Source organism: Notamacropus eugenii, chromosome 5, assembly GCF_028372415.1.
Source record: "Notamacropus eugenii isolate mMacEug1 chromosome 5, mMacEug1.pri_v2, whole genome shotgun sequence".
NCBI lineage: Eukaryota > Metazoa > Chordata > Mammalia > Diprotodontia > Macropodidae > Notamacropus > Notamacropus eugenii.
In genome coordinates, this window is record NC_092876.1 from 271,509,906 (window position 1) to 271,526,191 (window position 16,286).

Genomic DNA, 16,286 nt, shown 5'->3' on the forward strand with positions numbered 1-16,286 from the left:
TTTTGACTTTTGTCCTGCCACAGGACTTCAATGACTCAGGAAGAGAGAGGAAGACAACTTTAGGCAGCTCTTCCTCACTTAAATTCAATTCACCTGCAAATCAAGACATCACCCATGATATCATTAGTCCTCTTTGAAAACAAAGGATGAAGCAAACAACAACAATCATTGTCCATGACAAAGAGACAAATTGACATAATACAATAAGGGGAGGCAGGGCATGACATATTTACTTCAGAGAATGTCCAGGGGCACATTCACTTCTTCTGGAATATAGTATATAAAGGCGGCTGTGAAATAAAATTGAGAATATAAGTTGGAGTTAAGCCTTAAGAAGGTATTAAATGCCAGAATAAACACATAATGGGGAGCCATTCTTTTTTTAAATTTCAATTTATTAATTTATTTTTAGTTTTCAACATTCACTTCCATAAGTTTTAAATTTTCTCCCCTTCCCTCCTCCCCTCTCCTCAAGAGAGCATGCAATCTGATATGGGCTCTACACATACAATCCTATTTTCACACTGGTTATAACTGCATAGAAGAATTATAGTGAATGGGAGAAAGCATGAGAAAGAAAACAAAACAAAAAAGAAAATAATCTGCTTCACTCTGCATTCCGACTCCATAGTTCTTTCTATGGATGTGGATGGCATTTTCTATCATGAGTACTTTGGAATTATTTTAGGTCCTTGCATTGCTGAGAAGAGCTAAGTCTATCAGAAACCATCTTCAGACACTGTGGCTGTTACTGTGTATAATGTTCTCCTGGTCCTGGTCACTTCACTCAGCATCAGTTCATATAAGTCTTCCCAGGTTTTGCTGAAGTCCACCTGTTCATCATTTCACACAAAAGTATTTCATTACATTCATATGCTACCATTTGTTCAGTCATTCTCCAATTGATGGGCATCCCTTCAATTTACAATTCTTAGCCACCACAAAAAGAACTGCTACAAATATTTTTATACATGTGGATCCTTTTTCCCATTTTTATGATCTCTTTGGGATACAGCCCTAGAAGTGGTATTGCTGGGTCAAAGGGTATGCACATTTTTATAGTTCTTTGGGCATAGTTCCAAATTGCTTTCCAGAGTAGTTGGATTAGCTCACAGCTCCACCAACAATGAATTAATGTTTCCACTTTTCCACATCTTCTCCACCATTTATCATTTTCCTGTTTTGTTATATTAGCCAATCCAATAGGTGCGATGTATCTCAGAGTTGTTTTGATTTGCATCTCTCTAATCAATAGTGATTTAGAGCATTTTTGCATGACTATAGATAGCTTTAATTTCTTCCTCTGAAAACTGCCTGTTCATATCCTTTGACTATTTATCAATTGGGGAATGACTTGTGTTCTTGTAAATTTGACTCAGTTCTCTATATTTTAGAAATGAGATCAGACATACTAGTTGTAAAGATCTTTCCCAGTTTTCTGCTTCCCTCCTAATCTTGGTTGGATTGGCTTTGTTTGTGCAAAACCCTTTCAATTTAATGTAATCAAAATTGTCCATTTTGCATTTCATAATGTTCCCTATCTCTTGTTTGGTCATAAATTCCTCCATTCTCCATAAATCTGAAGGATAAACTATTCCTTGCTATAAGGAGCCATTCAAACACAGGTAAAATAAGGCAGATGGAAAGTATCTGAGACAAAAAATGATGAGTGCTAAAACCTTAGTATTGTATAGCATTAGTGGTAGTAATAGTTGACATTTATAAAGAGGGCTTTATAATTTACAAAGTACTTCACATTGCTAGATCATATGGATCAACCAGTTCAACTTCCTCATTTTATGGATAAAGAAACTATAACTTTCCCCATCCACACATAACATTAGAGGCAGAACCAGGAATAGCTCCAGGTGTCTTAAATCACAATCTATTGTTCCTTCTAATACACTGTACCAAAAAGACAAAAGCCAAGAAAACAAGCTCGTCAGGTATTAAAAAAATAATAACTTAACTACCCTGGTATCTCCTGGGATGAGCTTAGAGGTGTAAGTTTGTACACTTTCTAGATCTACTCTATTGTACAATGATAACTGATGATCACATTAATGATACTGAAGCCTTGTATCATCCGAGATCATTAAAGAAAAATTCAACTGTATTCAGCGTGAAAGGGAAGTGTAGTACTAACTTTTAGAAAGATTTTTCCACAGCAAGGCTTGAAACAAAAAGGGAGTCTATAGGATTCATCTTGACTTATATCTGGAACACAGTATCCCCAGACCATATTGATAAGTCAAAATTTTATTTCATTATAATTTTGTGAGTATCAATTCATTGAGTATAAATGAATACTTGAAAACGGAATATCATATTTAACAAAGAATATTCTAGCATGTATCTTGAAATTTGGAAAGAAGGTTACTACAAGATAAATCATAATGTAATTCTTGGTCCATCTCCACTTGTATAAAAACATGATGAGATATTTGCTGATCTTATTAATAAACCAAAGCTAGTTAATAACTTTTAACTTAAACTGCCATAGAAAAGGGGAAAAATATTTTTTAAAAAAATTTATTGCTATCCCTCACAGTCATTCCTTATAACCAGTGTAACTGATTAACCAAGCCAAGATTCATAATTTGAGCAGTGTTCTACATCCATAGTCCTATACCTCTGCAAAGAACACAGTGGATTCTACACTCATTTCTCTTCTTTGAGCCCAAGGTTGGTTATGATTTCGAAGCATTCAGTTTGGGTTTTATTGGCGGCGTTGGTCTTTCCCAATTAACACTGTTGTAGTTATTGGGTATATTGTTTTCTTGTTCTATTTGCTTCACTTTATAGTTTGTAGAACTTTCCCCACACTTGTCCGTGTTCAAATTCATCCTTTCTTTCATCATAACAATATTCCTTAACAATCATGGACCTCAGTTTTAGTTATTTACTAATCAAAGTACGTTTACTGTTTTCTAATTCTTTGCTACAAATGTTATTCCATTATACTCTATTTTATTAAAATTATTTGTATCAGGAATGTAAACTGAGCTGGAACACACACAAAACCTAAGATAATTTACCTACGAATTAGAAGTTGATAACTGATTAGAAATGATCATTTTTTCTTTCTTGACCCAAACAAATGATACCTAGAGGCCTTAAAGGCTCCTGCTTAGATTGCAATGAAAATGGGCTAAAACTATTGCAGAGGATAAAAATATTTAAGATGACAAGTGAGGAAAACTAAGGATCTACTAATGAGTTAGAAATAGATGCAAACATATGGGTAGACTATCTGGAACAGTTAAAGTCCATCTTGCTTTTTCAATAGTACAATAAAGAGATCTTATTCATATGCGCACAATTTATAGTATTTTTTATGACTGCTAGTACAATCAAGCATTGAATATATATAGGCATATGTATGTATGTATGTTCACCAGATAAATCCACCTTTCAGATCAAAACAAACCTGTCCAAAATGAGACAGGTTACTTCTCCTCACTAGAGCTGAAACAGACCGGACTACACCTTGAAGATTTTATAATTCTGTGAGACAAAAGTATGTGAAATTTCTTCGTTAGGAGAAAGAAGTATATAAATGTGAAGAAGAATAAATGCTCCTTAAAGCTGGAAACTCCTTTGGGTCGGGGTTGTTTCATTCATCGCTGGCCTCCACCTCCCACTAACAGAACGGCTCTCTGCAAAGGTCACGTGCAGCACTGGCACCCCCATCTTCTCCTCGGTAAATGGGGTAATAACAGCGCCCACCTCCCGGGGCTGCGGGGAGGGAGAAGAGCGCGTGGCGCAGCGTCCGGCCGAGGGCTGGGCAGGCTAAGCGTCCCAGGAAACACCGGAGATCCGGAGGCATTCAGGCCTTCGTCGGCCCCGAGGCACCTCGCGTGAGCCACGGCTATTAAATGACATTCCCTGGGTTTTAAGTCTCGGAAACGGCCTCCCCTTTCCTTAGCCTCCGGACAAAACTTCCGCCTAACCGCCGGGTGCCGGATCCGCCCACCTAAGCTCCCGAGCAGCTCCAAACACAAACAAGCCGACGTGGCCAGCCCTCCGCCCAGCCTCCCACCCTCTGAGCCCCGCCCCCAAACAGCTGGCTTCACCCAGACCGCCGGCTCCCGGACGCTTGGGGGCGGGCACTCCGGGCCCTTCCGGCCCGCGCAGACGTGGAGCCTACGTAACGTCCCTTCTCTGGAATGTCATTGGTTGACTGCCCGGAGACTATTAACGTCTGTGAAGTTTGAAAATCCAAAAGAGGCACCTGAGCGGGCGCCGCGGAGGGAGGCTGGGGTGCTGCTCCTGGTGTTGGGGCCTCTGCTTGGGGGCAGGATCCCCGGGACAGACGCCGAAGGACCGGTAAGCGAACTGCGGCAGAGGCCGCGGCCGTCCGAGAAGCATCCTCCCCTCGGTCCTAAGGGCACGGCCAGGCCCTGGGTCGCGGCGCCTCCTGGGCGGTCCGGGTGCCGGTGCTCCCTCGCCGCCCTCCCTCGGTGCTCGCGGGCCGCCTTCCTCCGACCTGGGCACGGGGGCAGGGCCCTACCCCTCTTGTGCTGGCCCCAGCGGAAGCTGAGAGCGGAGAATGCCAGTGTAGCGGGCGTTTCTAACTGCGGGGCGGGTCGAGTAAGCTGGGGATGGTGTTCAAGCAGAACCGCCACATAACGTCGTGACATGTTGGGGCGCTGGGTCTTTGCCTCGAAGCCTGGGCCGCGGTGTTGGGAGCCCTTCAGCCCCCTGAGCCGGGCACATTCACTTCTCAAACGGGGGTAACGCGTCCACGCCTTCGCGAAATTGTAGTTGGGGTCGTGCTTAGTGATGTTGAGTCTTGTATAAATGTGACTAGAAGGCAGGGGTTCAACCTGAGTGACCCCTTGGAAAGACCCTGAAGTTCTCCCAGTGCTCCAGGCAGCTCTCTCCGAGACTCCAATTCGAGAAGGATCCGTATTGTGGGTGCAGGGCGTTTCTACACAGGGGCAACCCCAGCAGTTAACATTGCTGGTCTTGATCCCCTCGCCCCAAAGGTAACTTGCCATATGAATAGATTGAAGCCCAAGGGAGGGAAATGACGTGACATGTCTTGCACACCCTGGCAGACCTGAGACTAATACCCTACTCAGTCCAGTAGGTTTACCATCGGAAATCACTGAAACAAATGGATACCTCTTTGGCATTTCAGCTCCATGAGGACCAAGGATCACGTATCATAGAACTGTGCCAAATGTTGTTAGTGCTTCGTAAGTAGGAAAGGTGTCAGTAATTGGGCAAGTAGGCATTCTGACAGACTGTGGTTTTTAAAAAACGATTTATTCGTATTTAGCAATAACAATGTTGAATAGGGTCTGTACATCCGATTTACACAGTGAACTGGGAATTTGGAGACCTGGGTTCAGCCTGTGTCACCAAATAGCTAAGTGATCTCGAGTATGTCACTTCTGCAGATCTCTGTTTCCACATTTGTAAAATGAGGAGGTGGTATGGAATGCACAACTTATAAGGTCCTGTTTGAACTGTGAAATTCATTGTCTTTGATGTCCAAATGCAAGTCCAAAGCTAACTTCCTATAATGCTTAGGTTTAAAAATCTACCCATTTTCTGCTAGCACATCAGCATTAAAACCTGATCAGTGATTCCTAATCTTTTTTGGAGTTGTGACATACTCTAATTATTTGATTTCTGGTTATTCTCTTCACTTTCTAAAAGTAATATATGACCTGTTTATTTTAAGTTATAAAATTAAAAACATTTTTGTACTCTTTTGTATAATTTTGTGACAACCTTGAAATAATCACAAGGCAGGGATGTGGGATGGGGTTGGGGGATGGTTTACTGTAGGTGCCTTTTATTAGGAATTTGGATATGAAAAGGGAGGATGATCCCTTGAAGGGATACCAGGGCTAAGTGAAAGTTTTTTAAAGATAGGGACAATTGTTACAAATCTGTAAGTGCTGACTACGGTAGACTGAAGATAATAGAAAGAGTGATGACTGAAGGGACCAACCCCAGTCCAACACAGGAAAGGATGGGATCAAGAACACAAATAGAGGGATTGGCTTTCTTAGATCACCTTTTCTTCTGATACTGTAGCAAAGAAGAAAGAATGGTGGATGATGCTGAGGGGAGTTTGAGGTATAGAATTGGGGAGCTCATATTTTCTTGGTAAAATATGGGGTAAGACCCTTTGCCGAGAAGGAGAAAGGAAGGATAGTGTAGGTGACTTGAAGAAAGAAGACAAGGTTTGGAGCAGGGAGTGTGATAGGCAGTCAATTAAAGGATTGGTTAGATCAGCAAAGGCACTGTTTAGATTAGATAATAAAAATGTCTTGACATTACTGAGGTTTTATGGTTTCCTTCATTGACATTCAATAGCATTTGAGGAGGCAAGGAGAAGGTAGCTGTTGGAAGTAATTCTGGGTTTTGGGGTTTGGATAGACTTACCTTTCCTAGTGTAATTCACTTTCTGTTATACTTCTTCAGCTACTTTGTCCTCCCAGGTTGTGTGTGGTTGTGGTTTGTTCTTCATTCTCCAAGAGAACCATGACATCAGGAAGATGATGGCATGATTTGCAGTTGACTTTGATTTGAGTGAGAGTGGGCTGTGCAAACTCACCAGCTTTACTTTTTCCTCCAGAGCCATCGGGGTCAGGTGGCTAGAGTTTTATATCAGGATATATATATAGATGGCCCAGGATGTAGTGGGAGACCTTAGGTCTTTTAAGCTAAGGTCTTTTCAGGTTCTCACTTTGAGTGAAGCCACGCCCATTCAGCGAACAGGCCTCTTTAAAGAAGTGAGTCAAGGGATGGCCCCTTTAATTAAAAAAAAAAAAATCAAACTGGGAGAAGAAGACCCTCAGGGTTGTTGTCCCTGGTATAACTTGTGTCTGAGGTCTGCTCCCTGCCATTTCTTGGAGATCTTTTCACCTTTCTTGTTCCTTTTTATGTTTTGATTACCTCTTAGATTGTAGGTTTCTTGAGAGTAGGGACCATTATATTTTTCTATATCTGCAGTGATTATCACAGGGGGAAACTGGCACATAGTAGGCACTTAATAAATACTCTCTATTTAATTCGACTTCATTTTTGTACTGTCTTTTACTTGCTTATTTGCTTTCCTGTGATCTACTCTGATGACTTAGACTCAGGGACTGTGATAACAAGCTGTATACGAAAGCTTTTTCCTTTATTTTTGACTAGAGCTTTGCTTTATGAGATTATGTGAAAGAACTCTGAAAGGTTTAAATTATCCATTAATATATATTATAACACTAATATCTTCCAGGCTTCCCCACCCCACCTTAAAATGAGTTAACCTTAAAAGGCAATTAAGCCAAGACTTGCCTGGGCAGCGCTCAAATTGTATATGTCTTAATAAAGGTTCCTGGTGACTTTTGACTGCCGATGTGCCTTCTTGGTCACATCAAGAGGCATAACAGATTTTATGCTTTTATGAAGGTTGGTATCCTCAACACTTGGTGTATTCCTGAAGACCATGCAGTGAGTCACTGCATCCTGTTTTGCTGACTAGATATTTTTCCATATAGAGACTTAGAGGACCCTTGTCTGCTTTAGCTAAATGCTCTTCTTGGTATGTTAGGTGTAAGTAAACCTCTTAAATTAACTGTTCATTAACCTCTGAGTGCCTCAATTTCCTCTCAACATCAAACCTGAACTTCCAGGGAGATGACATCAGGTAAACAAAGTATAAAAATTAATTTTGGAGGGAACTAATTTTGCCTTTTTTTCCCTTCCGCTTTTAGCAACCAACAGTGCAATGTTTGCTTCAGAAATGGAGGATCTAGGCACTTCTGCAACTTCTTTATTTTTCACTCAGGGAATAAAGAGACATGTAAAGGACAAGAAACCTTCAAGAGTCAATAAATGGAATACTTCTCTTGCAACAAAAATAAAAAACAAAATAATAAGTAAGTTCATTGCTTTTTAAATCAGCAATAAAAATAAAATGTTAGTGATGTTTAAATGTAAACAAGTTGTTGCTTTCACCACCATTTATCCAACTACTTACACATTTTTTCCTCATTTTGAGAAGTACAAAATCCTCTTAAAATTTGTGTGCGTATATACATATTATTATTAATTCATACTTTTAAACCGTTTTTTCATTTCTTCTAACTCCTAGCCTTACTTGGTAGAATTTATGTGATATATAGTGTCTATAGTAGGAAAAAGGAAGTTATCAGCAATAAAACAGATACCTAGAGTGTCTCAGAGTAACCATTGCCAATGCTGAAAAATAATTCAAGATCATTTTTAAAGGAGGAATTGGCATCACTTCAAAAGCAGCTGCCTCTTTTCTTCTGACATGCAGGTATTTGAGGGTAATTCTGGAGCATGCTTTTCTTTTGAAGAATGCAGGCCTAAATGGATCACAGCAGTACTGGATGCATTTAGCATGAAGTCCATGAGAGTTTTAGGAACAATAGAAAAGAGATAGTGATGATTGGGAGTTTGGACGGGTACAAAAGCAAGTTTTGACTATTTAACACTCTTGATTCCACTTTTGCCTCCCAAATGGAAGGCCTTTGGATTTGCTTTCCAATCCTGATGGAAACAACTCTTCAAGTGACAAAATCATTTCCATAGGTTGTTAATGAATGTCTCTTCTAGAAGCTGCGGGAAAGTATCCTGGGAGCATCCATGCCTTGGTTCCTATTATAGCCTTCTATCTGTGGATGAATGAAGCAAATTTTGCATCAGTAGTCTATTAGTAACAGATGACTCTGCCCCTTATTGTGGTTTAAAGAGCTTCATGTTACTAATTCAGTCCAGCCCCAGCTAGGATTATTTGAACCCAGATAGCTTTGTGGAACAGCGGGAATTGTACTGTGATGGGGTAGAAAGAATGTTGAATGTCAAGTTCAGATTCTCCCTCCTGGTGTATGACTGGTAGGAGCCCACTTTATTTTTCAGAGCCTTAGTTACCTTATTCTTAGACTTAGGCTGCAGATGGTACATACTTGCACTGCTCCTTCATACTACTATTGTGAAGAAAATATTCTGTAAGCCTGAAAGTGCCATGGAAATACGAATTATTACTAGGAGCTTGAAGAGTGCCACTAGAAAAATAGCCTGTTCTAGCTTCCAGCAATTTTAGATTGCTTTCTCTGTTGGCCTTGCCATTTTTCTCTTCCAGGTTATTAGCTTTTCTGGAGACTATTTGAGATGCCTATAGGCTACACCTTCTAAGATTGTTCTAGCAAAACTCATCTATATTCCCTAGTGTTTTTCATAGGATTGCTCAATTTTCATGGGATGGCTCAACTTAGACCTGATTTTCTTTATAAAAACTAGGTTTATCCACAGTGTAACTCATCTTAAATAATTTATATATTCTTGAATAGTTGCCTATAAATAAAAAAATCGTAAATCTAGTTGTACTTTAAATTCATTAGGGCAGTGCAATTTAAGGGAAACTTTACAAACTTTACTAGTAAAACAATCCTACTAAAATATTTCAGAATTTTAAGTATGACGTCACTATAAGTGATGAGTTCAAGTTTAGATTGCCATGAATGTCTAGAATAACTGCTAAGATGATCTGTTTGGTGAAGGTAAGTATCCCATGGGGCTTAGACTGTCTGCCAGCTTTGAAGTGAGTACCCAAAGCTGATCTGCTTAAACTATTGGCAGCATAAGCATTTGATTTAGTTGTAAAAGTAGTTTGCTCTGGGTTTTCAGTTTGATTATCCTAATTCTATGAAATAACAATTCTGCTTTGCTTTTGCTTCTCTTGTACTCTGTCTCCCAAAACTGTGGAAGTAATCACGCTTCCTTATGTTGGTGATTTGGAAGCAGTCAGTCAGGTAATTGCAGTATTGGAAAAATTGTTCCATACGTGACATATATTTCTGAATTACCGTACATGAAGTCTATCTTCTGGTATCTCTGTTCTGTCTTGAGATACATTCTTTAGTCCCCTTGATGCTAATGCCTTCCCCCAGTTGATTATCTCCAAATTATCCTGTGTGTGTCTTATTTATACTAGTTATTTGCATATTATCTTTCCCCATTAGACTGTGAGCTCTTTGAGAACAGAGCTGTTTGGAATTCTTTTTCCTTTCTTTGTTTCTTCCATACTTAGCACGGTTCTTGGTACATGTAATAGATGCTTTATAAATGATTGTTAGCATGGTGATGATATTCATACCTTCTCTGTTCTTTAGGGAAGTTGTCTCAACCCATTCAGTGATCCATCTTGTTTTGCTCTTAGGCTTCACCTCTAGGCTGTCTTTTCTGATTCATACAGTTACCTCCTGATTATCCACTCTTTTAGACACTTAAATCAGACATAAATGGAAATAGCTTTAAGATAAGGTAGATGTATGGATGAAATGCATCTCTAAGGATAATATGTTAACTGTTTTCTTCTTTCTTTGCATAGATAATTCTTCTATCATTAAGATTTCTTTAAAACACAACAACAGGGCATTGGCTCAGGCTCTGAGTGTAGAAAAAGAAAATTGTCGAAAACTTACAACTGAAAAAATGTTGTTGCACAAAGAAGTGGAGAAATTGAGTTTTCGAAATGCTTTTCTTCGTCAAAAGCTAAATAATCTGGTACGGTGTTTGTACTCTGTTGTATTTAAGTTTATGTGATCGCTTAAGACCTTTCACCTGGATTTTTGTATACACGAAAGAAAAAAATGTGCAAAGCATCTAAGAATATTGTAGAAATTCCTTGCTGTAAATTATTGAAATTATAGTTATAGGAAAAGAAAGATAGTTGCTATGTAGATTTCTCTTTATTTTACATTAATCTTTGCAATAGTTTATAATCATCAACCTTTAACTGTTGAGTGTAAGCAATATACTTTCCTAAGTATATTGTAAGGAATTTGAAAGAGATGATCTTAATCCATTTCCATCAGTGTGGGAAGGAAGGAGAATTCCCAGACTATTATTTAATATTCTTCTGAATACAAACCACTTCCCCTTTTTCACCCTTCCAATATTTATGGAATTTGTTTTGGGGAGTATTTTGGAAAGACTCAAAACTAAAATCAAAAGAAAATATAATTAAACTGAACTACCATATGGTGAAGTTCTCTCAGCTAATGCAGATAGGCATTTTCTCTGCGTCTTAGAGTCTTAGAGAATTGCTTAAAGTTTAATTTTACGGATTTAGACTTTTGGGTCACTAACTACTTACTGCCTTCTGATAGTTGTCATGAAAGGATGAAAGAAAGACTGTTGAATAGTTTGTGGTTTCACTCTCTCTGAAGCTACTTTTGTGTATAGAATATTGAACTTGTATTAAGGAGACCCTGCTTTAAAAAGACTTTTAAACATAATGGTTATGAACTAGTTACTTGGGCCTCACTTCCATTATCTGAAAAATAGGAATAATGATTCACCTTCCTCACAGGATTATGAGAAAACTTTGTAAACTCTTCTTTGTAATCATAAGACCTGTTAAAATGCTGTATTAACCTGTGTGACTTTGAATAAGTCACTTAATCTCTGGATTTTTGTTTCCTCATCTCCAAAGTGAGGAGATTGGACTACATGGACTTTGAGGCCCCTGTAAACTCCATATCTATGATCCTTAAGAATAATTTTAGGGATTGAAGCTGTGATTTCATTAATTGAGGGAACTCTGAAATGAGGAAGCTTTCCTTTGCCAGTGTTGCTTGGCACCTTGTCTGCAAACTTAGACTCTTACAGAATTGCTTAGAGTTCTGAGAAGTTAAGTGTCTTGCCCAGCGTCACACAGGAGGCCTTGAACTCAGGTCTTCCTGATTAGAGGCCAGGTCTGTACTTGCTACACCAGTGGTGTCAAAACTCAAAAACAGATTCTCATGGGCCATGGATTGACTTCTGACATTATCTCTGTTATATTGTGTTTTTATTTAGATGAGTTTAACATGCTTGCACTACACCGTGCTGCCTCTCTTGGTCCTGAACAATGTTAGTTGTTAACAATGTTTCATCCTGTGTTAATGTTTGTCAGAATAGAGAAATAGCATACAACACCAAAAGTAATTTTGCAAATCTTCAATAGACTTTACATGAATTTAACTTTGAATTTTATTTGATTTGATGAAAAAGTCTCTTTTATACCTATAGCATAAAATCCTCATAGAAACAGAAGCCTTCGTGAGCAGTAACTTGATATCTGCCATTGAAATGACAAGTCACCCTGAGGTAAGTGTCAGTCTTATAAATGTTACATATTGCTAAAACTAATTAATAGTTTTGAAGACCTTTTGGTCTATTTGCAACTCAAGAAGACTTAAATAGTTCCCAGTTGTTTTCTAGTGTTCCTAAAAACTTCCAAGTGTTGTATATATCCCACCAGTTCAAGTATGTGTTATCCTTACTTTTCTCTTTTACATTCTTAGTGAAGTATACAAATTAAGTATTCTACTTGAGATTCTAACAGTGACAAATTAGGGCTCTTAAAAGAATATTTTGAGAGAGGATTTTTAAAAGAGACCCATCACAAGACTTCCCCGTTGTTTATTTACTTGTATGATTTGTGTTCCATTGCTGTCTAGATATATTTTTCTTTTACGCTGCTACACATTCAGCTCTTTCTCATTTTGTGTTTTGGTTACAGTTCCATTATATATTACAAGTTGTTTTGAAGGTAGTGTGCTGTAGTGGAAAGAGAATTGGGGGTCAGAGCAGCTGGGTTCAAATCCTCTGCTTACTGCTTTTGTGATCCTAGACAAGCTCTCTGTCTTTTTCTCAGTGTCTTCTTCTATAGAATGAGGGGAGGCAGGGTAGGTGAGATTGGGGCAGCCAGGTGCTGCAGTGGGTAGAGTGCGAGATCTGAAGTCAGGGAGACTCATCTTCTTGATTCCTACTGTGTCCTCTGACTCTGAGCAAGTCACTTAATCCTGTTTGCCTCAGTTTCTTCATCTATTAAATGAGCTGGAGAAAGAAATGACAAACTGCTCCAGGATCTTTACCACAAAAACCCCAAACAGGGTCACCGAGGAGTCAGGCATGACTGACATAAGTGAGCAGTAATGGTAGGATTAGATTGCTCTTAAGGTGTCTTCCACCTGTAAATCTACAATGCCATGAAAAAATGAGTAAGTTAAAAGATAACACAGGTCATAGATGAAATGGAGCCTGAAGAAAATCCATCTGTTTTCATGTTGAAACAATGTCATATGCAGTAAAAAAAAAAAATTTATTGGTGTATCTAGAATATTTAACATTAAAAAAGGAAGAAAGGCTACAGACATTACAGTTTTTCTCATGGACCTCAATATTCACAGTGTGGAATAAAAGGAGTCAGTGGAATCCACTTTTAGAAATACCAATTTAGTCCTATTTATAAAAAAATAAAATTCTGTGGGATTTCATTAATATTTTAATGAACTAATTTTTATTATTTTAAAAATTAATATTATCAATTTGTCTTTGAAATGTTAGTCTTCAGATTTGACTTTCTTGTTATTGAATTTTGGATATGAAAGTTAATTTCTTATTCTCTAAGCTCTCTTTGTGTAAGGTAAAGGCAGGAAATATTCCAAACGCACCATCAATGCATAGTTCTGGCTGCAAAATTTAATTTAAAGATGGCAAACTGAAGAATGGGCATAATTCTTGTCTTTTTAAAAAAATATATTTATTTATTTTTAGTTTTCAGCATTCACTTTTATAAGATTTTGAGTTTTAAATTTCCTTTCCCTTCCCCTCTCCAAGATGGCATGCAATCTGATATTGGCTATATGTATACAATCATATTAAACATATTTCCACATTAGTCGTGCTGTAAAGAAGAATTAGAACCAAAGGGAAATACCATGATAACTTATAAGCCTTAAGCTCTTAAAGCAAATTACCTTTGTAGATGTCGCTGTAAGCTAATAATATTCATAGTTGGCATAATTCGTGTAATTGTAATCATTATCTCTACCAAAAATGCCAGCTTCTTTATAAATTCAACAAAAATTTACCCCATACCTTTACAAATTCAATCTGTTTTAATTAATGGCAAGCATCGTAGCAGATAGTAGTTAGCAAAAGTATTAAGTTCCTGTTTATATTTGATGCTCCTTCTGTCTTCATTAAAAATACTGCTTGTTCAGAAAATTATACGTTTTAATTTTCTCAGTGTCAGCATTTTTCCAGTGGCACTTGAATTCTAAGACTATGTCCTTCAAACTTTATTGTACATTCCTTTCAGTACAAAATGTTTGAATACATACTGCAACATATAAATTTGTATTTATAAATTATATGCACATATTACTATATGACTTAGACTTGTTAAATGCAAAGCAAAAAGGGAGGTGATGTAGACACAAGGAGTGGCTATGCTGGAAATGGTAGAAGGAATTTTCCCAACAACTGCTCAGAGCTATGGGTGCTTTCTGACGGCCCTTACTTTATATCTGGCTGGGGATGTACCAGGAAGTGGGGAGTTCTTGCAGAGAACTGGGAAGAGGGATTTGTTGAAGGATAATGTGGCGGTGTTCAGAAAAGCCCCAAGCTGTTGCAGGGATAGTGAGATTCAACTTCTCATTGGTTGATCACGTACTTTGGGAGCGCACAACTTTGGATACCATTGTTCTAAAGAGTAGAGATATAAAGGGAGTTGCAGCTGATAAAACTAGGGAGCTTTCAGTGTCTGAAGAAGGCCTTTGTAAGCAAAGTACCTATCTTAAATTAAACTATTGTCCTTCACAACAAACAAAATGCTGAGTTAATAAATTTATTCATTCTTATAATAACCTAAATCATATATAATTCTTATATTCATTATTCTTACAATGACCTAAATCTTATATAACCTGGTAATAATTGGGTAACTATACTGTATCTGTCAAATGACTAAAAATATTTTCTCAAATTAGGCCACATACATGTGAAATAATCATGTTGACTATTAATCAGTGGATCTTCTCAGACCAACTCAACTCATTATTATTACTACTGTCATCAAATAGCATTTTTAAAACACTGCATAACTAGATAGTATTCTGAACTCTAGAAAGACTAGTTGAAACAAGATGCTTGGCAATTAAAATAGAAAATGTTTTACTTTTAGCTAGCTTTAAAGATATTCTCCCTGAACCAAAAATAACCACCCCCCCAAAAAAACCCAAAACAAAACGATTTTTCTTCCCTTAAAAGATATTCACTGTGAACTCCATTAGAATTTCCCAGTGAATCTGCTTTTTTCCACTTAGACAACTGAAGCTGGTCCTATGTGACCTCATTGGAAACTGAACAAGTGGGACAGCAGTTGACTCTTGCATTTGTGGACTAATAAAAGGAAATCTTCTGCAGTGGATAAAGATAACTATGTGTAGAGGACAGAAAACATAAAGTAAAAAGAAAGGTTGTATTGTTTTCCTTCTGCCCTCTTCCATAACACCCCATCTTCCATCCTTGTCCATTTGAAATTTTTAAATACATTCGTATGGTAGAGGACTTAATCTAGATGGGATGGTGTAGTCTGTTAGAAGGAACTCTAGACCAGACTAGGTTAAACGGTAGTGTCAGCTATGCCACTAAGTAACTTTATTTTTTTATGTTTTCAGTGTTCTACAATCACTTCTATATAACTTAGATTTTTTTTCCCTCTTCCTCCCCTTCTTTCTCCCTCCCTTCTCCCTCCTTTCTCCCTCCCTCCCTGAGATGGCATACAATTCTATATGGGTTCTACACATACATTCCTGTTAAATACATTTTTACTTTAGTCATGTTGCATGGAAGAATAAAATGAATGGCAGAAATCATAAAACAAACCAAAACGAAATACAAAAGAAAATGATCTGCTACATTCTGTGATCGAATTCCATAGTTCTTTCTCTGGATGTGGAAGGCATTTTGACTTAAGAGACCACTGGGAATTTTTTAAGTCCTTGCATTGCAATGAAGTTCTAAGTCTACCAGAAAAAATCCTTGCACACTGATTGTTGCTGTGTACAAAGTTTTCCTGGTTCTGCTCCTTTCACTCCACATCAGTTCATATAAGTCTTTCCAGGCCTCTCTGAAGTCTTTCTGTTCATCATTTCTTATAGCACAATAGTATTCCATTACAATCATATACCGCAATTTATTCAGCCATTCCCCAATTGATGGGCATCCCCTTGATTTCCAGTTTTTGGCCACCACAAAGAGAGCTGTTATAAATATTTTTGTGTATGTGGGACCCTTTCCCATTTTTTATGATTTCTTGGGGATACGGTCCTAGAAGTGGTATTGCTGGGTCAAAGGGTATGCACATTTTTGTAGCCCTTTGGGCATAGTCCCAAATTGCTCTCCAGAATGGTTGGATCAGCTCATAGCTCCACGAGCAATGAATTAGTGTTCCAACTCTCCCACATCTTCCGCAA

The 16,286-nt window shown here is 38.1% G+C and overlaps 1 protein-coding gene across 3 annotated transcripts in view; it reads left to right on the forward strand.

Annotated features, from left to right (window-relative positions):
- Positions 1 to 4,109: 4,109 nt before the first annotated feature.
- Positions 4,110 to 16,286, forward strand: part of SGO2 (shugoshin 2) — a 33,173-nt gene continuing 20,996 nt past the window's right edge. Inside the window, exons 1-4 of one of the 3 annotated variants that reach the window (XM_072612824.1) lie at positions 4,110 to 4,329; positions 7,725 to 7,889; positions 10,367 to 10,542; positions 12,052 to 12,129. In XM_072612824.1, coding sequence (XP_072468925.1) covers positions 7,739 to 7,889; positions 10,367 to 10,542; positions 12,052 to 12,129 — 405 coding nt within the window. In that variant the 5' untranslated portion in view covers positions 4,110 to 4,329; positions 7,725 to 7,738. Of the gene's footprint in view, positions 4,330 to 4,415; positions 4,992 to 7,724; positions 7,890 to 10,366; positions 10,543 to 12,051; positions 12,130 to 16,286 lie in introns of those variants that run through there. The other 2 variants (XM_072612826.1, XM_072612827.1) reach the window with 2 other exon arrangements.